General features: G+C 40.0%; 1 protein-coding gene across 6 annotated transcripts in view; it reads left to right on the top strand.

Annotated features, from left to right (window-relative positions):
* LOC126248661 (rho GTPase-activating protein 190) overlaps positions 1-27,641 on the top strand; it is a 325,162-nt gene that overhangs the window by 87,027 nt on the left and 210,494 nt on the right. For all 6 annotated transcript variants that reach the window (XM_049949876.1, XM_049949875.1, XM_049949878.1 and 3 more), the window contains 5 exons: positions 14,596-14,748; positions 14,829-14,943; positions 23,497-23,620; positions 23,713-23,914; positions 24,000-24,170. In XM_049949876.1, coding sequence (XP_049805833.1) covers positions 14,596-14,748; positions 14,829-14,943; positions 23,497-23,620; positions 23,713-23,914; positions 24,000-24,170 — 765 coding nt within the window. The remainder of the gene's footprint in view (positions 1-14,595; positions 14,749-14,828; positions 14,944-23,496; positions 23,621-23,712; positions 23,915-23,999; positions 24,171-27,641) is intronic.

Here is a 27,641-nt window from a genome sequence, read left to right as displayed (position 1 = left end):
TACACTTTTCCAGCTGGAAGAAAATATGACAATTTGCTGATCATTTACATAATTCATAATCAATGGTTTGTTTTGTTGTATTGTTTCTTTTTGCTGTGCATACAGTGATTTATACTTAACTATATTTGATCTCACTCTTTGTCTCTTAACCACACTTTGCTACTAACTAAGAAATATTTCTGTGGAGTAGAAGTAGTTATCAATTAAATATGGTTTCAGTTTGTGTATAAAGCTAATTTTGTGATGTATTTAATTCCTTTCACCACCAGGTAGGTGGTCAAAGACTTTTATGGTGGAATACTTCATTCCTTTCTTTACTGTGCTAGTATTATACTTTTGAATGTCACTATTGTTTTCAAACTGTGATTAATTGTTGACTACAAACTTTATAAGGCAGTAAATTTACTTTCGGCTGTTGTCAGTATTTCCAGAATGAGATTTTCACTCTGCAGCGGAGTGTGCGCTGATATGAAACTTCCTGGCAGATTAAAACTGTGTGCCCGACCGAGACTCGAACTCGGGACCTTTGCCTTTCGCGGGCAAGTGCTCTACCATCTGAGCTACCGAAGCACAACTCACGCCCGGTACTCACAGCTTTACTTCTGCCAGTATCTCGCCTCCTACCTTCCAAACTTTACAGAAGTTCTCCTGCGAACCTTGCAGAACTAGCACTCCTGAAAGAAAGGATATAGCGGAGACATGGCTTAGCCACAGCCTGGGGGAGAACTTCTGTAAAGTTTGGAAGGTAGGAGGTGAGATACTGGCAGAAGTAAAGCTGTGAGTACCGGGCGTGAGTCGTACTTCGGTAGCTCAGATGGTAGAGCACTTGCCCGCGAAAGGCAAAGGTCCCGAGTTCGAGTCTCGGTCGGGCACACAGTTTTAATCTGCCAGGAATGTTGTCAGTATGCCCAACATTGTAATGAGCTCTCTACAAGAGGTTCTGGAGTGGACACCTCATATTATCCTTATTGCATGTTTCTGTTCAACAAATGCTTTCCTCCACAAAGCTCAGTTACCTCAGAATATGCTACAATAAGACATTAGTGAATGAAAAAATGCAGAGCCGATCAGCTTTTTGATTTTTCATCTCCAAATTTGATATCTGTAACACAAAAGTTGCAGGGATTTGAGATTTAGGAAGCTCTGTAACATTTGACTTCCAGTTCAGGTTTCTATCAGTATGAACACCTAAGAATTTAGAATATTTGGTTGCATTTACTGATTCATCCTTGTTGATTATTTCTAATTGTGTGGTGTGCATTGTGCAGCCCTGGATTGAATGTATTATTTTATTTATATTAAGTTACAGTACATTTGCAGAGAACCAGTTACTAATTTTCAATAAAATATTTACATTCTCAAATGTTGAAGTTACTCCATTAGGATTAATTATAAAACTTGTGCTGTCAGCAAAGAAACCTATTTCTGCTTCTTGCACATATATGCAGGGTGTGATTCAAAAGTTCCAAGACTTAACTCATAACTCGAAATTTATTGGACATTTACCTACTGCGGACTAAAATTCTTCAAAATATGATCCTTCAGCATCAACACACAACACAGCACTGTCAACATATCTTCCACTGTTTGTAGCCCTTCTGGAAGGCCTCAGGCGTCATTCTGTCAAGGGCTTTCGTCAAAGCCTGCTGGATGGCGTCGATGGAGTTGAATCGCTTCCCTTTTTGACCTGTCTTGATTCGGGGGAAGAGGAAAAAGTCACTTGGAGGCAAGTCGGGGCTGTAGGGTGGCTGCGGCAGTGCTGTCACGTTGAACTTGACCGAAACTTCAGCTTGATGATGGCCTCCCAGAGCGGTCATAGTCTTCAACATTCCCGCAGCCATCTTTGAAACGGTTGTGCCATATGAAAACCATTGTATGGGACATGGCTTCTTCCTTAAAGGCCTCGCGGTTTTGTTCAGTTGCATGCAAAACTTAATCGCAGCGTCATTTCGCTCCCTGAAACCCCCCCCCCCCTCCTCCCCCCCCACTACTTCCCCCACCCGGCAGAACTGGTGCACGCGCGCTCCACCACTCAGAAATGAATCAGTCTTGTAACTTGCGAATCGCACCTTGTATATACAGGGTGTGTCAAAAATGACCGGTATATTTGAAACGGCAATAAAAACTAAACAAGCAGCGATAGAAATACACCGTTTGTTGCAATATGCTTGGGACAATAGTACATTTTCAGGCAGACAAACTTTCGAAATTACAGTAGTTACAATTTTCAACAACAATTTTCAACAACAGATGGCGCTGCGGTCTGGGAAACTCTATAGTACGATATTTTCCACATATCCACCATGCGTAGCAATAATATGGTGTAGTCTCTGAATGAAATTACCCGAAACCTTTGACAATGTGTCTGGCGGAATGGCTTCACATGCAGATGAGATGTACTGCTTCAGCTGTTCAATTGTTTCTGGATTCTGGCGGTACACCTGGTCTTTCAAGTGTCCCCACAGAAAGAAGTCACAGGTGTTCATGTCTGGCAAATAGGGAGGCCAATCCACGCCGCCTCCTGTATGTTTCGGATAGCCCAAAGCAATCACACAATCATCAAAATATTCATTCAGGAAATTAAAGACGTCGGCCGTGCGATGTGGCCGGGCACCATCTTGCATAAACCACGAGGTGTTCGCAGTGTCGTCTAAGGCAGTTTGTACCGCCACAAATTCATGAAGAATGTCCAGATAACGTGATGCAGTAATCGTTTTGGATCTGAAAAATGGGCCAATGATTCCTTTGGAAGAAATGGCGGCCCAGACCAGTACTTTTTGAGGATGCAGGGACGATGGGACTGCAACATGGGGCTTTTCGGTTCCCCATATGCGCCAGTTCTGTTTATTGACGAAGCCGTCCAGGTAAAAATAAGCTTCGTCAGTAAACCAAATGCTGCCCACATGCATATCGCCGTCATCAATCCTGTGCACTATATCGTTAGCGAATGTCTCTGGTGCAGCAATGGTAGCGGCACTGAGGGGTTGCCGCGTTTGAATTTTGTATGGAAAGAGGTGTAGACTCTGGCGCATGAGACGATACGTGGACGTTGGCGTCATTTGGACCGCAGCTGCAACACGGCGAACGGAAACCCGAGGCCGTTGTTGGATCACCTGCTGCACTAGCTGCGCGTTGCCCTCTGTGGTTGCCGTACGCGGTCGCCCTACCTTTCCAGCACGTTCATCCGTCACGTTCCCAGTCCGTTGAAATTTTTCAAACAGATCCTTTATTGTATCGCTTTTCGGTCCTTTGGTTACATTAAACCTCCGTTGAAAACTTCGTCGTGTTGCAACGACACTGTGTTCTAGGCGGTGGAATTCCAACACCAGAAAAATCCTCTGTTCTAAGGAATAAACCATGTTGTCTACAGCACACTTGCACGTTGTGAACAGCACACGCTTACAGCAGAAAGACGACGTACAGAATGGCGCACCCACAGACTGCGTTGTCTTCTATATCTTTCACATCACTTGCAGCGCCATCTGTTGTTGAAAATTGTAACTACTGTAATTTCGAGAGTTTGTCCGCCTGAAAATGTACTGTTGTCCCACGCATATTGCAACAAACGGTGTATTTCTATCGCTGCTCGTTTAGTTTTTATTGCCGTTTCAAATATACCGGTCATTTTTGAAACACCCTGTATGTACGAAGCACAAAAGAGGACCCAGTATCGATAGCTATGGTGCACAGGTGGTGGTTTCCCCCCTTCTGAAATGCTGTTTCATTGTTTGCTCTCCTTGAGTTTTTTTATGAATCACTTTGCATTAGGGTGAAAACCAGTTACCAGCAAAATTCTTGAGATTTTCTAGGAGCATAGTGTGATCCACACAAGCAGTCATGATGAAAATACCGTTAAATCAGCAGAACTAATTTAATGAAGTGAGCACTCGCACAGACTTGATATAGAGGAACAGAATGAATACTGTAGGATGTATAGAGTTCACAGAAGTTAATAATTCAGAACATAAGCAATGGCTGTTGGATGGACACTGATGTGGATAACCTGTAATATTTTGATTCTGTTGCTCATATAATAAAATTAAGTAAGTTGTTGTCCATGTTATATATTCGAATGGTGAATAATGAATACAGATGAAAATTAGTGTTTGTTAATGAGAAATAAAGATGTTTACACAAAACAGATTCATTGTTGGTTATGAGTAATAGATAAATTTGAACTACAAAGGCATTGATTTCTCTAGTCCTTTGTCATTTATAAAACAAATGTACTTTTTGTGGCTTTGTTGAAGAACAAATATTCGATTTATTTATTGATCTTTTATTTATTTGTCAGTCTTTTATTTATCTTTTACTTATTTGTTTGTTTATTTTCAAACATCTATCAGATAGTTTGTACTTTTGGAAGGTTTTATAAAGGAAAAGAAATAAAGTATATTATCGCAGAAGAAGCTGAATAGCACCGTGGTGTAGTGGTTATGATACTAAATTGTTGCATCGAGGGTCGTGAGTTCAAAACTTACCTGGACTGTACAAATTTAATTTCTATATTCGGTTCGAGTAAATTTTAGAAGTAACCACAAATGTCAGAAATCATTGTACTGGAATGTTCTGTAGCTGTATATATATATATATATATATATATATATATATATATATATATATATATATTGTGTGTGTGTGTGTGTGTGTGTGTTCAGGCTGGAGGCAGTTCGCTGCGCGCTCTTGTATGTGCAAGTGCTGAATAAACCTTCGTTAAGTGAAGTTAGTGTTCTTCGTCATTCATCTAATTACACCTTCTTCTGTGTGACATTATTCTGGCGGAGACACTGGGTTTTGGAACTTGTGATAGTGTACATTATCGACGACACAGTGGCTCCCATCAGGCCACGACAGAGCCGCCGTTTACGTGGTGAGAAACCCGAGTTCGAGCCATATTCAACAGATCACAATCTATCAGAGACAGAAGAAGAAGAAGAAGAAGAGGAGGACATTACGATGACAGCGACTGTGTGCCACCACATGAGACATCCTTCCGGGTTCTCTGGTGACAATGGCAAAGATCCAAACAAGTGGCTGAAGGTATATGAGGGTATAGCCAGATTTAACAAATGGGATGCCACCGTGTCTTTGGTTAACGTATTTTTCTATTTGGAGGGCATTGCCAAGCAATGGTATGAGAATAATAAGGAGAAGTTCACAAGCTGGGAAGTATTCCAGGTGGAACTGCGCAAGTATTTCGGCGACACGTGACGACAGAAGTGCAAGGCTGAAGATAAATTAAAGTGCAGGGCACAGCGTCCAGGAGAAACTACAGCATCCTACATTCAAGATGTCTTGGAGCTGTGTAAAATAGTGGATCCTAGAATGGAGGAGGAAGATAAGGTTGCTGAGGACATGTATCAAGGAGGTTTTGACAGCAGATGACGACATAAAATGGTGCCAGTATATCGAGACAATGCATCAAAAAAGAATTACAGGCAATAAGTTTGAACAGTTTCCAAATGTTGTGTCGATGTCTGTGATGGAGGAAGCAACTGATTTCACAAGTGTTCTTCATCAGATAGTGAGAGAGGAAGTTCAGAAAGCACTTGGATTGCACAGCGAGCAAAAAACCGAAACGCTTCAAGAGGTCATAAGGGAGGAAGGGGGAACAGACATTGAACCCAATCTCTCATCCTTCATTTCCCTTTAAAATGGTAAAAAATTGAGACCCAGACAGAGTTACGATCCTGCAATGCTGCATGAGGAACCTGTTTGGGCACCAAGGAAGACTGACGTCTGGAGGACCCAGGATAACCAACCATTTTGTTTCCACTGTGGACGACCAGGACATGTGTTGTGCTATTGTCAAGAAAGGTGGTGGATATTTGATGACGCCCACACCAGAAGACAGCAGACTGATCTTAGCCGACACCAACTCCAGGACGACGAAGATGAACAAGAAGATGTGGGTGCAGGACAACATAGTCACCATTGCCGCAAACTAGTCACTGGAGAGGACGCTCCCCAACACGCCGATCCAGGTCTCCATCGCCATTTAGAGCTCCAGCCAATCACCTAGCCACCACAACCTGGAAAACTGAAGGGTGCAACCTTCCTTGGAGGTGAGGCCACCAAAGAGAAAAATCCTCCACCGTTGATAACTACAAAAATGATAGGAAAGTACGTCGATATCCTCATGGGTGGCCGACCAGCCCAAGCTCTTCTGGACTCTGGAGCATCATATTAAGTCATTTTGGATAAGTACCGTCACCCATTGCAGAAAACCGTATTTGTCGACAACAAAATGTCCCTGCTGAAGGTGTCTAATGGGAAATATGTAAAATGTACAGGAAGGTGTACCATTCGTGTGGGTATAAGTGGCCATACACAGCCCTTAGAATTCATTGTCTTACAAGAGTGTAGTCATGACGTCATTCTCGGATTGGACTTTTTGAAAGCTTCTCAGGCAATAATTGATTGTGGTCGCTCGAAGATTATGCTAGATGAGATGAGATACTGGGGACAGGGAGGTATGTATCCGAGTGTGAGGAGACTGTGTGCTGGATGAAGTGATCATTCCTGCAGTCAGCGCTAGAAAGGTAACTGTCACATATCATGCCATGCATCAACTCATAGATCTTGCAGTGGAATGTAAGAGAAGCATACCACTGAAGAATAACTTGGTCATCCCAGCCTCTGTCGTCTCTTTTAAGAATGGATTTGGTGAATTGTGGATAGTTAACTGTTGCCGAGAACAGCAGATCCTTTCAAGATGCATGTGCGTAGCACATGCTGAGCTGTTAATTGAAGAACAGCTGAGCATCATAGAAACCTCTCATGCTGAGTCTGTGAGCGAAATTAGCACTACCACTACGAGACAAGATCTTCTAACTCGACTATCACCACTAAGGAACACCCGACCCTCCTTGCTATTCTTCAAGAGTTCTCTGAATGCTTCAATCCACAGGTGAAGAGCAAATTAGACAAATTGACGGTGAAGCACCGGATTAGCACTGGAAACCATCAGCCAATAAGCCAGAGAGCATATCATGTGTCAGCAATGGAACATCAAATAATTCATGACGAGGTAGAGAAAATGATGAAGAATGACACCATTCAGCCTTTGCAGAGCCCATGGTCATCACCAGTGGTGCTCGTGAGGAAGGAGGATGGCAGTTGGTGCTTTTGTGTTGATTGCAGGAAGCTTAATAAGGTAACTAAAAATGATGTTTACCCCCTTCCACGAATTGATGATACACTATATTATCTGTAGGAGACTAAGTTTTTCTCAACCATGGACTGTACTCTGGATACTGGCAAATCGAAGTAGATGAGGCTGATCATGAGAAAACTGCATTCATCACCCCTGAGAGCCTGTATCGGTTTAAGGCAATGCTGTTTGGTTTGTGTAATACAGCAGCAACTTTTGAATGGATGATGGATAATCTTCTAATTCACCTGAAGTGGACGATGTGTCTTTGTTATTTAGATGACATTATTGTGTTCTCAGAGACATTCGATGAACATATAAAAAGACTGAGGGCTGTTCTTAAGTGTCTCCAACAAGACGGACTAAAACTTAATCCAAGAAAGTGTATCTTTGGAGCAAAAGAAATAAAAATACTTGGATGCCATGTGTCAAACAAAGGTGTGTGGCCAGACCCAGAAAAGGTGAGATCTATAACAGAATTTCCTATTCCTAAAAGTATTCGAGATGTGAGAAGCTTCCTCGGATTATGTTATTATTACCATCGTTTTACCAAAGACTTTTGTATCATAGTCAGGCCACTCCAAGAGTTGTTAAAAGCTGATACTAAATTTATCTGGGGTGGTGCTCAACAAGATTCTTTTGATGTGCTGCGAAAGCTCTGACGACTGACCCTGTACTTGCTTTGTATGATGAGAGAGCATCTACAGAACTACACACAGATGCCAGCGGGTATGGGATCGGTGCTGTTCTGGTGCAAATTTTGGATGGAAAAGAGGTTATAACCTATGCTTCTAGGACACTTACAAAAGCCGAGAGAAACTACTCAACTACAGAAAGAAAATGTCTTGCTGTGATCTGGTCCATGTGGAAATTTCGACAGTATCTGTATGGAAGGCCATTCACAGTTGTTACAGACCATCATCCACTTTGTTGGTTGACAGGTCTTCAGGATCCAACATAACGATTCACCAGGTGGGCACTACATCTTCAAGAGTATGACATTACCATAGTGTACAGAAGTGGAAGAAAACACCAAGGTGCCGACTGCCTCTGAAGAAACCCTGTGCCAGACCATCAAGACTTTGATGATGAAGATAGTGACTGTCTCGCTGCACTCCAGGATCTCTCTGCTGAGCAGAAGAAGGACTCCAAGATATCTCAAATTATGCTTGCCTTAAATCGGTCAGAGAATGTGAAAGGACAATCTAATGTAGTTAATGGATTACTTTGCAAGAAAAACTTTGATCCGTTTGGAAAGAGGTGGCTACCAGTGATTCTTAAACACATGCTCTTGGATGTTCTACAGAAATTCCATGACACACCTGAGGCTGGACATTCAGGATTTATTAATACATACGATAGAATCCGCAAGAGATTTTTCGTACAAGGTTTATTTAGGAGTGTCCGTCATTATGTGTTGCACTGTCAAGAGTGCCAGAGGAGAAAGGCAGTTCCTCAGAAACCATCTGGCCGACTCATACCAATTCCACCACGCGAAACGCCTGTCCAGCGTGTTGGGATTGACCTCCTCGGACGATTTCCAACGTCTGCTAGTGGCAATAGATGGATTATTGTTTGCACTGATTATCTGACATGCTATGCCATTACAAAAGCCGTGAAAACAGCCGAAGGATTCGAGGTAGCCAAATTCATCGTCGAAGACATTGTATTAAAACACGGTGCCCCGAGGTCGTTAACTGCGGATCGAGGGAAAGTTTTTCAATCGAAACTTGTGACAGAGATAAACTGTCGGTGTAACATTACTCATCACATGATGACTGCCTATGAACCACAAATTAATGGGATGAGGTGCTACCTTTCATGACATTTGCCTACAACACTGCCAAACAAGACACCACATGTAACTCTTCAGGCTTTCCCGGTGAGGTCTTGACATGTGGTTAATCGGGTCTACTGCCGGATGTTGTTGTTGCTCTGACACAAACATCCGGCAGTAGATCCGATTATTCCATATGTCAAGACACCACATGATTTATGCCATTTTTCCTGGTGCATGGTCGTGAGGCGACTAAGACGATGGACACTATGTTTCCGTTACTTCTGATGAGGTGGACGATGACTACATTGGCCAGGTTTACCAGAGCTGAGGAAGCTCGTCAGTTAGCTCGACTCTGCACGCTGCAGGCTAAAGAAAACGATCGCCCTAGGTATGACGTGAGCCACCGCCCTGTTGTCTACCAGCCTGGTGACCATGTCTGGATCTTCATTCCTGTTTGGATGGTTGGTTTCTCTGAGAAGCTCCTCAGGTGCTACTTTGGACCTTATAAGGTTGTAAGACAGTTGTCTGATGTTACTTACGCAGTTGAAGATTTCGACCCCGACACAAGACGACGAAAGGTCAGAGATGTGGTCCACATCCTTCGAATGAAGCCCTATAAGGATCCTGCAACCCAGGGCAAATTCGAAGCTCCAGCGCCAGGCAACAAGCGGAAAGGTGATGAAGAGTGTAGCGGCAAAAGAAGTTCTAAGAAGATCACCACCAGGGCGAGATCAGCCATCAGGAGTTGCAGTATGCAGGACTGATGACTCATTCCTGGACTAGGAGGACGTAACACCGAGACGCTGTTCTCTTAAGGAGGGAGGAATGTTGCAGAAGAAGCTGAGTAGCTCCGAGGTGTAGTGGTTATGATACTAAACTGTTGCGTGGAGGGTCGTGAGTTCAAAACTCACCTGAACTGTACAAATTTAATTTCTATATTCAGTTCGAGTACATTCTGAAAGTAACCACAAATGTCAAGAATCATTGTACTGGAATGTTCTGTGTGTGTGTGTGTGTGTGTGTGTGTGTGTGTGTGTGTGTGTGTGTGTGTGTGTGTGTGTGTGTGTGTGTGTATATATATATATATATATATATTTTGTATGTGTTCTGGCCGGAGCCACATGCAAAAGAGGATAACGGTGTGTTACATCTTATGAAAATGGTCATTATTGATAAGAAGATTCACTGTCTTCTTCAACAGAAAATGAGAAATCACAGATTCCACTCTAATCTTTGGTAAATTACTTGATTGTGATTCTGTGTCAACTTCATCTCCTAAACCCAATTCAAAATTGAAAAATAAATCATCTTTTTATCACACACCTTCATCATAGATGCAACACCCAATTTCTTTGGCATTTATTTGACTATTGTAAATCATTAGTTCATTGTAAGCCTTCCTTTTTCAGGGACAGTACTGCAGGTGAGCCGTTTGTTTTTAAATCATGGGTGAGAGAATTCCGTAATAGTTGTTGTACTGTAGAAAGGTGGAAGAAGTCTTCACGTTGTCTCTTGACAGTTTCTTGATAGATAGTTACCATTGTGCTTGATAGATAGTCACCATGGGCTGTTTTCTGTGCTAAAACTCAGTGACTCGTATGAAATTCTTGAATCGCATAGCTCTATATAACTACATAGACATGTGTCTTATCAAAAACTATTCCATCTTGTGAAGCAAAGCTTACTCAGAGCACTACAATGCTTTCAGTTATTTCTAATGGCTTGGGGCATCCAATAGCATTCCATAAACCATTACATTTTTGTGTAATTTTACATTACACATTGGCTAATGCTGTTTTGAGAGATCGATTTAAAGCTGATTGGTTTTGGTCATCACACAGTCTTTACTTCGTTCACTAATTATCAAGCAGTACAAACACGAAAGAATCAACAAAATACCCTTATCCAATAGTGTTAGCAGATCTTGGTCCAATTGAGGCAGATATTAAAGATTCGAGTCTCCATTGGCTGCATTCTCATCTTTACCTAGTTAACAAGAGTGCTCCCACATGTTGCTATGGGAGGCAGTAGACGAAGTATTAGAAAGTGCAGAATCCTGTTGAATTGGGCCTCATTGGTAGTTCAACTGCTCAGCAGAGGATGAAGATTGTTGCATAATATTGCTCTCTTGTGTTACTGTCATTTTCGTATGGGCACTGTCCAGTAAAAAGTTGCCTCAGACATCATGATTACAATTTTCCAGTATGGATTTCTAACGGGAAAAAGAATATAGGGTGAAAAGAAACCACATTAAAGGATGCTTGATAAAGCAACCCAGATTTGTTCTGCCAGTTGATTGTATCTCAGAAACCTGCTGATGCATCAAGACTTGCTGCAAAACTGTAGGTACATCTTGGTATTAAAGTGGCCAGGAAAGGCCAAGAAGAGAATTCTGAATCCTGTTAACCATTCTTCAGTGCGTGCAAATATAGGACTTACAGGGGATAATTTCAGAGAAATTGCTTGTTTTACATGATAGATCAGACCAAGAAATGCTATACTTACTAGCAAGTGAAGCGACGTAATGCTGGCAGTTTGGTAGTGCTATTGTGACACTAATATCTTGCTGCATCAATTAGCTCCCCATCATCCATATACTGCATCTGCAGAGTCCATCCTTCATTAGGCTAAGCAGATGGAAGCTGGAAGGTGCAAGATCCAGGCTGTGGGGTTGATGAGGAAGAACAGTCCAGTGAAGTTTTGTGAGCTGCTCTCAGATGCACACACTTGTGTGAGGCCTTCCGTTGTCATAGAGAAGGAGAAGTTCATTTGCATTTTTGTGGTGACGAACACGTAGAAGTCGTTTCTTCAATTTCCTGAGGGTAGCACAATAACTTCATAGTTGATCATTGCAGTATGAGGGAGGACACCAAACAGAATAACCCCTTCAGAGTCCCAGAAGACCATCGTGATGACTGTACCAGCTAAGGCTGCGGCTTTGAACATTTTCTTCGAAGGAGAGGTGCTACTCCACAGTTGATGAACCCATATTTCATCACCTATGATGGTGTTCAACAAAAAATTGTCACTATCAGCATCATAAGTAGCAAACAATTCCACACAGATGGTCTTTCATTACTCTTTATGGTATTCTGTTAGGCAGTGGGGAACCCAGTAGGTGCACACTTTTGAGTACCCCAGCTGGTGGTCAAGTGTGTTAGCACTGCCAACAGAGATGTCTAGTTGTGCAACTAGGTGTTTGAGATTGTGACCCATCATCACCTCAAATGACAGTGTCTGCATGTTCCAACACCGTAGGAGTCACAGCTCTGTGTGGTCAGCTGGCACGCGGGAGATCGAACAGTTTTGCACGACCTTGTTGCACTGATGACAGACGCCTTGCGTAATGAGTCACTGCATTTTTGTTCACTGTCAAGTCTCCATAGACATTCTGCAAGCACCTATAAATATCTTTAATGATCTGGTTTTCTGCCAAAAGAAACTCACTGACAGCTCTGTGCTTGGAATGCACCTCCGTTATAGATGCCATTTTGAAGGCTGTGTATAGTGCTGCCACCTAAAGGGCCTGAAGTGGGAACATCCCACAACAAAGTCCAGATCATTACAACCAAAATTGTGGCATTACTTATTGATCACCCCTCGTTCGCTGGCCCTTCGGGGTGTTGGAATTCACTTTATTTGTGACCTCAGAGATGGGCCATTGATTTGTTGAATCACATGTGATCTGAAGGCAAAGAATTCTTCTGCAATTGATTTAAGGAAATTTGTGTATTAATTTATGTTCTATTGAAACAGGATTAGGAATGAGTAGGTCCAACTAGTTACTACAATGTGTCTTCACTACTTAAGTGGAAATAATTTGGAGAGGAAGGGCAACCTCTAACTGATATTGATTTGTAAACTGAGAAAGCCTAAGAATTTTGTATTGTATGGGATTAAGCAATGTCACACCATCCTTAATAACTTCACTACGCTAAAAATGTATGTACAGGAGTATTTCTATTGTGGACATCATTTTGTTCTATTTTTGGATTAGAAGATGTATGACACTTCATGGGGCAACAAGACCGTATGTCAGGTACATGAATGTGACTTCAGAGGATGCTTTCCCAGTGTAATGCATTTCTCTCTCTCTCTCTCTCTCTCTCTCTCTCTCTCTCTCTCTCTCTTTGTCAGCGGTACTTTGTGATTTTGTTGAAGAAAGCAGCATTATATTAATATCTTAACAGGATTTCATTGACTAATATAAGTCCAAATAAGTGTCCAAAAATTGCATACAATTTTATTATATATACACACACACACAAAGATGATGTGACTTACCAAATGAAGGTGCTGGCAGGTCGACAGACACACAAACATACACACAATTGATTTAAGGAAATTTGTGTATTAATTTATGTTCTATTGAAACAGGATTAGGAATGAGTAGGTCCAACTAGTTACTACAATGTGTCTTCACTACTTAAGTGGAAATAATTTGGAGAGGAAGGGTAACCACTAACTGATATTGATTTGTAAACTGAGAAAGCCTAAGCCGAAGGATTCGAGGTAGCCAAATTCATCGTCGAAGACATTGTATTAAAACACAGTGCCCCGAGGTCATTAACTGCGGATCGAGGGAAAGTTTTTCAATCGAAACTTGTGACAGAGAGAAACTGTTGGTGTAACATTACTCATCACATGATGACTGCCTATGAACCACAAATTAATGGGCTTACTGAATGCCTTAATAAGACCTTGGCCGACATGCTATCAGTGTTCGTCAATGTTGAGCAGAACAACTGGGATGAGGTGCTACCTTTCGTGACATTTGCCTACAACACTGCCAAACAAGACACCACATGTAACTCTTCAGGCTTTCCCGGTGAGGTCTTGACATGTGGTTAATCGGGTCTACTGCCGGATGTTGTTGTTGCTCTGACACAAACATCCGGCAGTAGATCCGATTATTCCATATGTCAAGACACCACATGATTTATGCCATTTTTCCTGGTGCATGGTCGTGAGGCGACTAAGACGATGGACACTAATTATGCAGTGTTTTGCTCTTCCTTTGTTATTGAAATGAAATGTGTAAAAGATGGTGGTTAGGCTTTACATCATTATGATTTATCATGCAAAATGATCCATGGAACATGAAACTAACTAATCTTGGGACTGTTGCAAACTGTCAGTCATAAGTTGACCATTAAGAAGTTAGGAAAATGGCTAGAAAAGACACTCGTCGATTTTGATCACAGAGGATAATTCTCTCAATCGCAAAACATATTTCTTGGTCTGTACTTTTTTAATGCTAACTCCACATTGTATTACATACTACTTTACCATCTTCTTGGATTATCTTACAGTAGTTCACCACCATTACCAGCTTACACAATTATTACTTAGAATTTGACATGTGTGCTTCCCAGTCTGCTCAACAGCAGCCAGTGGAATACTACTCCCATTGAGGAAGCTCAGAAACATTGAGTATGTTCAAATTCTTGTCTGTCTCTCCTTAATTGTGTTTATGACAGCTGTGTCGTTCCATACTGGAAATAGACATCAATCTTTTCCAGTAGTAGCTGTGGTGGTGGTGGTGGTGGTGGTGGTGGGGGTGGTAGTAGTAGTAGTAGTTGTAGTAGTAAACTTTGTTGTTATTCTTTCAGTTTACTATATACTAGGAAGTGCTAACTGTGGTTTCTTATTTTGTGCGCAGGTACAAAGCATTAGACAGACTTGATCAAGATAGAAAACTGATGCTTTTCCAACACTTAGGATTTGTACATTGTCCTATTAGAGAGCATTGTCCAGCCTTCCCCAACTGTATGGATGCTCTCATAGAACGAATCTTAGGAACAAAAGCTCATAGGTATATTCATCTACATAGATTATGCAATATTTCAGTTGTTTCATAACATTGAAGTAAAAATATTTATTTTTAAATTTCAGGCCATCCTCTTGGAACCACAACAGCCAGTGGATCCTAAATTCTGACAATAATCAGCTGAATCTTGTTATCCTAGGGATTGATGGACTAGCAGAGGAGTTAGCGAATGATATTCGGGTATGGTAAATAAAATGTAATATTGATAATTTAAAAAAAATTCATTAAAAAATCTTCATGTTTTGAATTGATCACCTATAAATACAAACAATTTTGTGAAAATTGTGACACAATTGAGGAGTAATAAGAACCGAATGATGCATGGTGAATTAAGAAAAGAATGATACACATACACCTCACCAAGTGTGCAAACTACTGAAGTATTTGCTGAATTGTCATGTAAGCCACATTCAATGAGGCTGTTGAGGAAACAGAGGTATGCAGTCAGTCAGGTGATTAATGGGGAGGATAAATTTTGTATTACAACATCAGTGTTCATGCAGGGAATAAATCCAACTTGTACACTTCAGAATCAATGGGCTGAAGAGAGTAATATATGGAATTGTTACACACATCAGTGTCACCTGCTGCAAGGATCACTGTATGCCAACATCCCTTTGTTTAAGATTTTTACAATGCTGATGGCTGGCAGCTCATGCTACAATGGATATTTTTGTGTGTGCACCACCACATGGCGTACCAGAAGTTTTTTTTTTTTTACTAATGATAACAGTATGTGTGGTGGTGGTGGTGGTGGTGGTGGTGGTGGTGGTGGTGGTCATGGTCATAGTCATTGTCACACTCATGGTCATCGTGTAATCTTCAGTCTAAAGACTGGCTTCATGCAGTTCTCCATACTAGTCTGTCCTGTGCAAGCCTCTTCACCTCTGAACAGCTACTGCACCCTTCTATATCAATTTGAATGTGCTTACTGTATTTGTGCCTTAGTCTCCTTGTACAGTTTTTACCCCTTGCACATTCCTCCATTACCAAATTGACAGTTCCTTGATGTCTAAGGGTGTTTCCTATCAGCTGGTTCCTTGATGTCTAAGGATGTTTCCTATCAGCTGATCCCTTCTTTTAGTAAAGCTGGCCATAATTTTTTTTTTCCTCAGTTCAACTCAATACCTCATCATTAATTATTTGATCTACCAATCAAATTTTCAGTGTTCTTCTGTAACTTGTAGTCTCTTCTTGTCTGAACTGCCTGTTGTTCAAATTTTGTTTTCATACAGTGCTACACTAAGAGGCAAATACCTTCAGAAAAATACTTTCAAACACTTAAATGTGTAATAGTAATATTCAATAATTCCTAATGTTGTGCAAAATTATATTTATTTGGGCACTAACTGGATTTGGACTTCTTAGGTCATCATCAGGTGGTGATGTCAGTGGCACCTGACAATGAAGCCAGTTTTTGACAAAATAAATATTTTGTAGAACATTAGGAACTCTTTTCTATTTAATATTGTTATCATGTACTGCAAGACACTGATGGAAAATCTAGTTATTACTTAAGTTTGTGTTAGATTTTCACAAATTCCTGGTTTTCAGAAATGATTTTCTTGCCAGTGTGCATTTTATTATACCCTCCCTGTTTGAGCCATCATCTGATATTTTGCTGCCCAAACAACAAAGCCCATCTAGTTCTTTTAGTGTCTCATTTCCTAATCCAATTCCTTCATCACCATCTGATTTACTTGAACAACATTCCATTAGCCTTATTTTACTTTTAATGATGTTAGTGTTATAATCTCATTCCAAGACATTTTCCATTCTTTTCAGTTGTTCTTCCAAGTGTTTTGCTGACTCCTACAGAATTACAATGTCATCCTCAAACTTCAAAGTTTTATTTCTTCCCACGTTTAATTTCCTTTCCAAATCTCTTCTTGGTTTCCTTTACTGTTTGCTCAGTGTGCAGATTGAATAACATTAGGATAGACTACAACCCTATCTCACTTCCTTCTCAACTTTTACTTCTTTTTCATGTCCTTCGACTTTTATAACTACCATCTGGTCTCTATACAAGTTGCAGATAATCTTTTGCTTTCTGTATTTGATCCCTGCTACTTTCAGAATTTCAAGGAGTCTATCCCAGACAACATTATCAAAAGCTTTTTCTAACAAATGCTATAAAGTAGCTTTGCCTTTCTTAAAGCATTGTACATGCCATTGTAGGTGGCGATTATGAGAAAGATATTTACACTACAAAAACAAAGACAAGCAGATGCGTGACTATAATTCATATTCTTTTATTGACAATATTTACATGCAGTCAAGCGTGGCAAAGACAAATAAAAGGTACTTAACGTCCTCTGTTGTCTTTGTATTTGTTTGTCTCACTGAATACTGTCCTCGGTTCTGAGTAGTTCCCTCTAGTAACAGAAGTTTGTGGTACAGGTGTCCATGGCAGGCTTCCAAGGGTCATTGTGTCTTCTGCCAGATCTCTTTGTGTGCTGACTTATAATGAGTCTGGAAGAATACATTTTGTTGCATTGTGAGTGTGGCCATTTTCAGTGGACCTCTATTTTCCTATCTAGCTCTACCTACTGGTCATACGGTGATGCATAATCTGGAGCGAGCAAAGTGCCCATTGGTTGCCAGTCTGGAGTTCTTATACTCAGCAGCCTCTGGAGTGTCATGTGGGGTCAATGTAAACACTACCAATCCCACACTCCTAAGATGAATCATAGTGTCAGTATTGCCTTATATTCCTACTTTCCTCTGAAACCCAAACTCATCTTCTTTGAGGGCAGCTTCTACAAGTTTTTCTGTTCCTCTGTAAATAATTCGTGTCAGTATTTTGCAGCCATGATTTAATAAACTGATTGTCCAGTAGTATTCACACCTGTCACCACCTGCCCCTCTCTTTTGTTCTTTTTATTTTTTAAAAAATTGAAATTGTTGTGTTATTTTTGAAATCTGAGGATAATTCACCTATCTCATATACATCTTGCACTCCAGGTGGAATATTTTTGTCATTGCTTTCACTCCCAAGGATCTCAGTAATTTTGAGGGAATGTTTTCTACTACAGGGGCCTTGTTTCAATTTAGGTCTTTCAATGCTCCATCAAATTCTTCTAATATTGTCTTAAAGTTCATTTTCCTTATATAACCTGTCTATATATTCCTTCCTCCTTTCAGCTTTACCTTCTTTGTATATATTGGATGATATTCTGATGAACACAATGATCCGTTAAACAGTCTGTAGTATCATGTTGGAAGCACAGTGGGTGTGAATCACTGTTGACTTCAATTTGCAACGTCAGATACTGTGAACTCCAGATACGCTGTACAGCCAGTATCATGAGCAAGTCAAAGATTCCCCAGGTTGTTTCAGTTCTTCAGTACATACTCATCTGGATATGAAAGACATTGCCCGATGTTTAGGAATCTGTTGGCATTCTTCTCAGTAAAACAGATTCTACTGTTCTGACTTATTTGTTTCATTAAAAATATTTCTAATATAATTCATTGGAAGTAGCATATCATTGTTTTCCAGCAATCAGTATCTTTAAGTTATAGATGTATTTGAAACAACTGGGCAGTTACTACCGTAGAAATGCATTTTGTATTTTTAATGTGGTACTACGACAAAGAGAGGCTTCTGTCACAGGTCACAGTGGCTTCACAAAATCGTGGTTTCTGTTCTTGCAATGTGGGTGTATTAATTAGGAATTTAAATTAGTAGTTTACATCAGTGTTAGTCAGTTAGGATATACATGCTTTCCTGATTCCTTTATCATGTTTCAGTTTTCAAACACATGAATATTGGGTTTCCAGTTGTTCTGAGTTCAGTTTGTAGCTTAACAATATCAGTTGCTGGAAAAGGATAACTGTGTGTGCCGAAAACAGCATGAGAATAAGTCATAAAATAACAGGAACTTTATCATGGTTTCTAATATGGGTCTTACAGATATTTTTGTCATCTTACTTTTTTGACTTTTTTGACATAGTCCTTCTGCTTTGTGATGCATATGATCCACCTGTCCAGAAACTTGTGGATATACCCTAGAAAGGGAAAAACTGTTTTCTTGATAGGTATCCATCTTTGCAATGCCTTCATGAATTTTTCATCTTCTGACCACACAAATTATGTTTCACAGATCCTAACAATTGAAAATATGATTGTGCCAAATTCAGGTTATGGGGTGGATATTTCAATGCCTAAATGTCAGATCTTGGAATGTACCCTTAGTATGTGCAACCACATGACATGCTGTCAAGTGTTACCAGCACTACTTGTGAGAGAAGTCACAGCGATTGTGATGTTGTGCTAGGCCTTGACTACCTTACCAACATGTCACTATAGTGACTACTATTCACAATCTGGCCTTTCTTCCGGAGTGTGCATGAATGTGGCTCTTTGTATTACAAAATAATGTGTACGTGAGTTTCCCAGCAGACACTTGTGTCCTGAATTTTTTTTTGATCGAAGGCAAGGAGTGTTTCCAACCTTACCAGTCCTTGTACTGTACGGTTGGTAAATGTGTATCCTGGACTCTTCTCTGTCACTGTTAAAAACTTCCTGTGCATAATGGTCCAAGTGTTTCTTCAATATATCTGCTATGCATGCTCACTGTCTCAGTTTGAACTCACTAGTCTTCCACTTTGTTGTTAGTCACTGATGTCGTGCCTTCTGATTTTAAACATTTACACCAATTCATACACTGTCCTTTTACTTGAACAAATGTCTCTCTACTGAAGCTTCATTCTGCTGTAGGTTTTAGTTGGTTTCACTACTTCGAAAAAGAATATATTGCCCTGTTAGCAATTTTGGTACAATAAGAAAGGGATAGCTACTGTTCACTAGTTCATTATTTAGCAGGTTCTGTAATTCAGTGAAAAGAACATCAAAAATAAATGAAGGAAAAGGAAAGGACAGTGTTGTAGTATGTAAGAAAAATATTAATTTATGCCTCAGTTTTTGCATGGCAAAAGTACAGATACATGTGAAATACAAAGAAACAGTTGTTCTTCACGTTGTGGTTAACAATTAAAGTGTTAATTTTTTTCCTTCATTTTTCTTTTTTGTAGTGGATTTAAAAGAAGCACAACTTCACAAAATCTTTGATAATACATGGTCCTATGTTTGATATCAACATATAGTAACTACTCGCAGACGGTGGGTGGCAGCACTAGCAGAAGAGGGTATTTAGTGTTGGGGGGGGGGGGGGGACACGGAAAACAGTGCAGTCATTGTCATAACACAAAAACAGAACGATTTATCTGTCTGAAGTCCAGAAGGACATGATCATTGGGTTTAAGGCCAAGGCTGGAAGCATTTCTGAAATGCCAAAAAAAAAAAAAAAAAAAAAGGTTTGTCTGCTGTTTGTGTGCCGCCGTGGTTGAGGTATACCATCTGTGGCAAAATTGCACTGTCCAAAACCAGCGCCGAGGCAACCATGGCGCACCATGCTGCCCTAGATGAGAGAGGTGAACGATAGCTGTCGAACTGTGTATAGGTGAATATACGAGGGCGGTTCAGAAAGTAACCTCCGATTGGTCACAGTGCGGGTTGTGGGGGGAGTAGCGACGCCATCTGTGCGTTCACGCACTCAACAGGTCAGTCGGCATCAAGCCGTGGCCGAGTGAACGTCGTACCTGCGCTAGTTTAGTTTTTGTGGCAGTTTGAAATGTGTGCTGCAATATAAAACCCCGCCAAATGTGAAGTGCGTGCTGTCATAAGGTTTTTTACAGCCAAAGAATATTCTGCAGCAGCTATTCATCGTGAGCTTTGTGCCGTGTACGGACCAAGAGTTATGAGTGAAGGAGTTGTCCGTGAATGGGTACGTTTATTTAAAAGTGGACGAGAAAACGTTCATGATGAAGAGAGGAGTGGTAGACCGTCATTGGTGACTGACGAACTCGTTCAGACAGTTGATGCAAAAGTTCGTGAAAATCGACGTTTCTCAATGTCGGAGTTGTCTACTGGTTTTCCACAGATTTCTAAGACACTCTTGTACGAGATAGTGACAGCAAGATTGGGTTACCGTAAGTTCTGTGCACGATGGGTGCCCAAAATTCTTACCGACCACCACAAAACTCAAAGAATGGCCTCTGCATTAGACTTTCTGTCACGTTATGAGGACGAAGGAGAACCATTGTTAAACAGAATCGTGACCGGTGACGAAACCTGGATTAAGTACGTGAACCCTGAGACAAAAGAACAATCAAAGATGTGGGCACATTCAAATTCGCCTACCAAACCAAGAAAAGCCTCGCAAGATTTTTCTGCCAGAAAACTGATGGCAACGGTGTTTTGGGATGCCAAAGGGGTGTTGTTGGTTGAATTCATGGAACGTGGTACGACCATTAATCAAGACGTGTACTGTGAAACAATAAAAAAGTTACGACGGGCTATACAGAACAAACGCCGTGGTATGCTGACTTCCGGTATCGTTTTTTTGCACGATAACGGCCGTCCTCACTCTGCTCGCAGAACAACGGCCCTTCTTGAGTCCTTCAAGTGGGACGTTATCAACCATCCACCTTACAGCCCAGACCTGGCGCCAAGTGATTATCACCTCTTCATGCATTTGAAGAAATGGCTCGGGTCACAGCAGTTTGATGACGACGAAGAGCTCAAAGATGCGGTCACAGGCTGGCTCCAGGCACAAGCGGGTGATTTTTATGCAGAAGGAATTTCAAAGCTTGTGAAGAGATATGATAAGTGCCTCAATCGCTATGGAGACTGTGTAGAAAAATAGTGCAAAGATGTAGTTGTAAGATGTATATATTAAAATATTTTTATTTAACTTGGTGTATTTTTTTAAATCAACTGGAGGTTACTTTCTGAACGGCCCTCGTATGTGCAGTTGTTGAGCAACTGATCACCCAGATGAACCAAGGGCCTACTAACAGTGTCTTCTTAATGATTGTGCAGTGAATGTTGCTGTGTATGGGAGTCTGCAACAGGCGCTTGGTTCAAGCACCCTTGCTGACTGCTGCTCATTGGCAGGAAAGACTGGAATTTGCACCCCATTACCACAGCTGGACATCCACTGAGTGCCCTTTTCAGATGAATCACATTTTATGCCCATCAGACAAATGGCAAACACGCTGAAACAATCGTCAGAAGAGTCCGGGCTGGAGGAGGGAGTGTTATGGTATGGGGAATGTTTTTGTGGCATTCCCTGGGTGATTTTATCATTATGGAAGGCAAAATGGCCTAACACAAGTATGCATCTATCCTTGAGGATCATGCCCACCCTTAAATACATTGTTTTTTTCCTTGGCATGGTGGCCTCTATCAGCTGGATAATGCAATGTGTCATGTAGCTTGCACGGTATGTGTGTGGATCAAAGAGCACAGGATGACTTTACTGTATTCCTGTGGCCACCAAACTCCCCAGATTTCAACCCTATTGGGAGTCTGTCGGACCATTTCGATCAGGCTATTTGTCCATGGACCCTCAGCTGAGAAATCTGGTGCAGCTGGCCACGACACTGGGGTTGGCATGCTTCCACATCTCTGTTGGTACCTTCCAAAACCTCAGTCACTCTTCCTGCATGTCTCACAATGGTCCACACTGCAAAATGTAGCTATTAAGGTTTTTGACAGATTGTCACATTAATGTGACTGAACAATATATTATTTGCAGTCATATTCCTAGAATTATGTGCACTTGGTCCTTATCTCTGTTATCTCTTATCACTGTAACTATCTAGTAAAAAAAATGTGAAAAATCTGTATGTGAGACTAAAGCTTTAATGAAAACAAATCATTCGTAGACTGTATGTAGATAAAGTGTTGTTGAAAGTTTGTTCATAATTCATAAAAACATTTGAATCAGGAACATAACAGTCAATGTAAGACAGTGCAACAGCTCTTTGTGCAGATAACTAGGTTGTTTGTTCGTTGTTGTTTTCTTCAGCCCACAGACTGGTTTGATGCACCTCTCCATGCTATTCTACCCTGTGCAAGCTTCATCTCCCAGTACCTACTGCAGTCTACATCCTTCTGAATCTGCTTAATGTATTCATCTCTTGGTCTCCCTCTACGATTTTTAGCCCCCACACTTCCCTCCAGTACTAAATTGGTGGTCCCTTGATGCCTCAGAAAGTCTCACATCAACCAATCTTTCGGTGAAGTTGTGCCACAAATTTCTTGTCTGTCCAATTCTATTCAGTATCTCCTCATTAATTACATGATCTACCAGTCTAATCTCCAACATTCTTCTGTAGCACCACATTTCGAAATCTTCTATTCTATTTCTGCCTAAACTGTCATCCATGTTTCACTTCTATAAGTGGCTACACTCCAGACAAATACTTTCAGAAAAGACTTCCTCATACTTAAATCTATATTCAGTGTTAGCAAATTTGTATCAATATTTGTATATGAGAGGTAAAAAGTGTCATTTTCTAGTTTTATTCAAGTTCCTGTTATACTTCAATTGTATTTGTGTTACTGGGCTCTTATCTGTGATCTGTTGAGATCATTGGGAAGCACATTGTGTAGTTCTTCATATATTGATCACTCGTAAATATTTCATAATATGTTTGGTGTTTTATATGTAACTACTGTGCTCTAAAATACAACCAGAACAACAACTCCATGTCTTAGTGGATTTTTACTTTTTTGTTGCAGTATATGTCTTGTCAAGTGTCACAGTTCAGTTTTTCATATGTAGTTGTTTAATATGATATGCATACTTGCTTGCTTTAAAGAAATATTGCAAATGAAATGATGATGAACATCTGATTACCAGTTTCTTGTCATTCTTACAGGAACAGTGTGATGATGATGAATATGAAATAGACTGTAATTTGTACAGTTTGGATTATAGAATTATTGATGGTGATGTTAGTTTACCCCAGAATTCTTTCAAGACTTCAAAATTCTTGCCAAATGGTAAGAAAAATGATTTTCTATTAGTAATTTTTTTAATATTCCTTATTATTACTTCAACATAACCCCGTAAACTTATGTTGGTTATTGTACAGGGTGCTTTTGTGTGTATTCCAATCAAGAATCATTTGAATATGTCCGAGATAGTTTGGAAAAAACTCTGCTCTCCAATTTAGAGCAAGAAGATCGTTTACCATTTCAAGGTTTACCAATTGTGATTTTATTTGTCGCTGATCAGTCAGTTGATGAGAAAGAGGTGCTGAGGTTACAAGAAGAAGGACAGAATTTGGCTGATAGGTTTGTTAATTTTGTTTTGTGTGATCGTGTATCTTTCAAACTCAAATTTAATAAACATTTCCTAATGAAATATGATACATCTTAGTTTACAGTGTCCCTTCATTGGTGTATCTGTGGATGAGATGGATCCATCACAACGGTTTAATCCTTCATTGATAGCAGAAGCACTGCGGCAGCTGATACAAAGTATCCATCACAGAGCAGGCTTTATAAATGTCTACCAGTCTGTATTGGAGTGTTCAGAACCTGATATCAGGTAATGTATGTGATTTTTTTCCTCCTGTGTCTACTTTTGTGTGTTTTTATCACTGTGTAGAGCAGGAATTAAATTCTGGGATATAAGTGGAAAGATACCACTTTTGTAAATTATTCCATGTGCAGTACTGTTGGAAACTGATTGGACCAGGCAATTGTAGAATTTAACGTGCAGCTTGCACACAAAGTATGTATATTATCTTTTGTTTGGTACTGGGTACTGTATGTAGCATACATTTTCAGTACAAGCACTTTGGTAGCTAGTGTTTTATAAAGATACTTTCCTGCAAGGGCCCACCTCCTCAGCTGTGGGTACTATTTGTGTCTATAGTGTAGCAATATACACAAACACAATAGTGCACATTGTAAAATTTCTTAAGAAAAATCAAAGTGATTAAGAGGGAAAGGTGTTGAGACTGATGATTTATTGCGCTGTTTTTATTTATATCCTTCATATCAAGTTGCAGAACAAGATCAAGATATTTGCAATTATGAAATTTTTGTGCAGTGCACTTTATCATCAAAAATTCATTTCTCATAGTTGCAAGTTTATTTCCTGATATGAAGTGTTTTAAATATAATGAATTAAAGGTATTGTGTTTAGTGGCTATAAATTTCATAGACATGAAAACATGTTTTTAGCAGTAATTTGCCATTTGATCATCTTAATTTTTATGTGCCCATCTCTTGTGTGCTTCTTTGACCCATCAATGTTAATTTTTAATTATTAATGCATATTTCAGACTAATGATATTTCAGTATTGTTCTAGAGGAAAATGATGTAAATAAGTCCCACATACGGTATCAACCAGTAGTGAGAATGACAAATTAGAGAATAGCTTAATTTTTTTTAATTTTTTAATTTTTTTATTTTATTTTATTTTATTTATTTTTTTTCTAAAAATCATACACCCATTTCCTTGTGACAGCTTTTAAGGAAGATGTACAATGCAGCAATAGAATCTGTTTTCTTAAATTCTCAAAGGTACTGCCTCTGTAACCAAATGGTTAGAGTCGCCACCTTTGACACGGTAGTATCGCTGCCTTTTGTGCGGTTTTGATTCCTGGTAACGCCCCCCCCCCCTTTTTTTTTTTTAAGGGTAGGAAGGTGTGGGAACATGGTCCACTCAACCTTGTGATGCCAAATGAGGAGCTGCTTGAATAAAGAAGCAGCAGCATTATCAGGATTAATGTACTGGCAATAAAGGATGCAGGAAGTTGTGACATGCTGGTCCCACAATCTTAGATTGCTCCTTGTACTGCCTTGTAGGCAGCAGTTGTCCAGTCTGAACAGACATAATATCTAATCCTTGAGTGGTATTTTCGTTTTGTATTCTCAAAAGTAAGCTGTGTTAGAAGTGTCATATATGATGACAATAAACATTTATAATCTTGGTTAGCTCTGTCCATAAATCTTCTATTCCCAGTATAATTTGATTTGTTGTCTTGTGTTTTATACTCTCTCGTACCTACTAAGAGAGGCGACTTGGTGACTAAGACACTTAGTTGAAAAGATGATGGTCCAAATCCTTGTATGGTCATCCAAATGTAGGTTTTTCACTAAATTACAAATGGTAAATGCTGGTATAGTTCCTTTGGAATGGAGCTTGTCAGTCCCATTTGTGTGAACTCTGGTCTTTTACTTTCAGATGATCCATATGTATTAACTGAAAATCCTGGAACAAAACAAATTTTTTTATTGTTTCATTAATACAACCAGTAGCCAAGAAATGTAATTCCAGTTAAATAGATTGTCTGTAAACATCTCAAAAATTGATATGATACAGTTCAGTGCCAAAGTGCCAGGACATCAGTGTAAATCATAAAAATCAGGACATAACACAGGCATTTAGGCTGGACTATGCATGCAGAGTAGAGCTCTTAAGGCACATGGATCATGTGAGTGCTCTCCAGGTAGGTGCAAGGAAGGCACGAGTGCACTTCATGTACATTCATGGAGGCTTCCGAAGATGACCAACACTGCCTCACTCAGTGACACAGCCAAATGAGTGCTTGACCACAGCCACACATCTGCACATAGGCTGTGCAATTGCAGCATGTGCGTGCTTGATGTGCTTCACTTGCCACCAGAGCTGAGAAACAGATAAAAGTTATTATTCATGAATAGGTAAAGGTAAAGCCTGTGGCGCAAACCTGTGACTGGGCTATCGGCTTAACTGCACATAGAGTGTAGCCTTTCTATTGACCACAGCACTGGGAAGGGGAGTGGTGGTGGGGCCATCACCCCATTCCCTTTTACCCTGGGAAAGTTCCCCAGAAATCATTTTGATAGCAGGCTGAATGGACATGGGCCCATCTTGGAGGGACTGGAATGAGGAGAAATCCCTATCCCAACCTGGGACCTCTGTGGCCAAGAGCCCAGTGCTCTACTCAGTAGCCCACCACTGCTAGTAGTTATTTGTGAATTGCAAATAAAAATATTTCTTCAAAACGTTATTCATTTACACAACTAAAAACACATATTCATCATCTGTGAATAAGAAGTGCTATGAATAATAGATAAATTTGAAATCCAGTGACATTTATTGCTCCAATTCTTTGTCATTTATTTAACCGATATACTCTTTGTTGATTTTAAATTGCTTTTCAGAACAACCTTTTTTCCTCTCTCTCCAAATATCGCATCAGAAAATTTATTTGATTTTCAAAGATTTGGCATTATGACACACCAAGGAAAGTAGTTCTATGCTATGCATGCAAAGAGGGTATGGGTGTTTTATATCTCCTGAAAATATCTTTGTTTCAGGATAACGATATAAGGCTATCAAATCACAATCTTCTTAAGCAAAAACTGAAAAATCGTCAATTCCACTGTACTTTTTGGCAACTAACTTTGTTGTGATTCCACGTTAGCTTCACTTCCCAAATCACATTCAGAATAAATCTTCTTTTTACGTGATAACATCATTTCAAACTTGTAACCCAATTTCTTCAACATTTATTTGGCTCTTTGTTGTAAGCCTCCGTTGTTGATGGGTAGCATTACAGTTAACTATTTTTTTTAAATCATGGGTAAGACATTGTTGCAATAATTGCAGTTGGTGTAGAAAGGTGAGAAAGTCTTCCAATTGCCTTGTAACACTTTCTTGATAAAAAAGTTGCCAGTTTGCTGCAATATTATGCACTCTTTTATGGTCTCATAGTGTCTCTTTCAAAATTTTTCAATCTCCACTTTTTAATAGAAAGTTTACTCAGAGGTACTCCTAAAACACTTTCAGACATCCAGCGGCATTCCACAAATGTTTTAGGAGACTTAAGATTTAATGTCTGTTGATTGCTGATGTCAGTCATTAGAACCACCAAGTCCTTATTGCATTCAATCATTTTGTAGCACTACAAATGTGAACAAATTGTGTAATTATATTTAAAGACCCTTTCGGATAGTGCTAGCAATCTTGGTAGAATGGAGGAAGATGCTGCAGATTAAGAGTTTTTATTGGCTTCTTTCTCA

The sequence above is a fragment of the Schistocerca nitens genome, chromosome 3, assembly GCF_023898315.1.
Source record: "Schistocerca nitens isolate TAMUIC-IGC-003100 chromosome 3, iqSchNite1.1, whole genome shotgun sequence".
Lineage (NCBI taxonomy): Eukaryota > Metazoa > Arthropoda > Insecta > Orthoptera > Acrididae > Schistocerca > Schistocerca nitens.
Note: the sequence above shows the minus strand (reverse complement) of the source record. Positions and strands in the feature narration are given on the sequence as shown.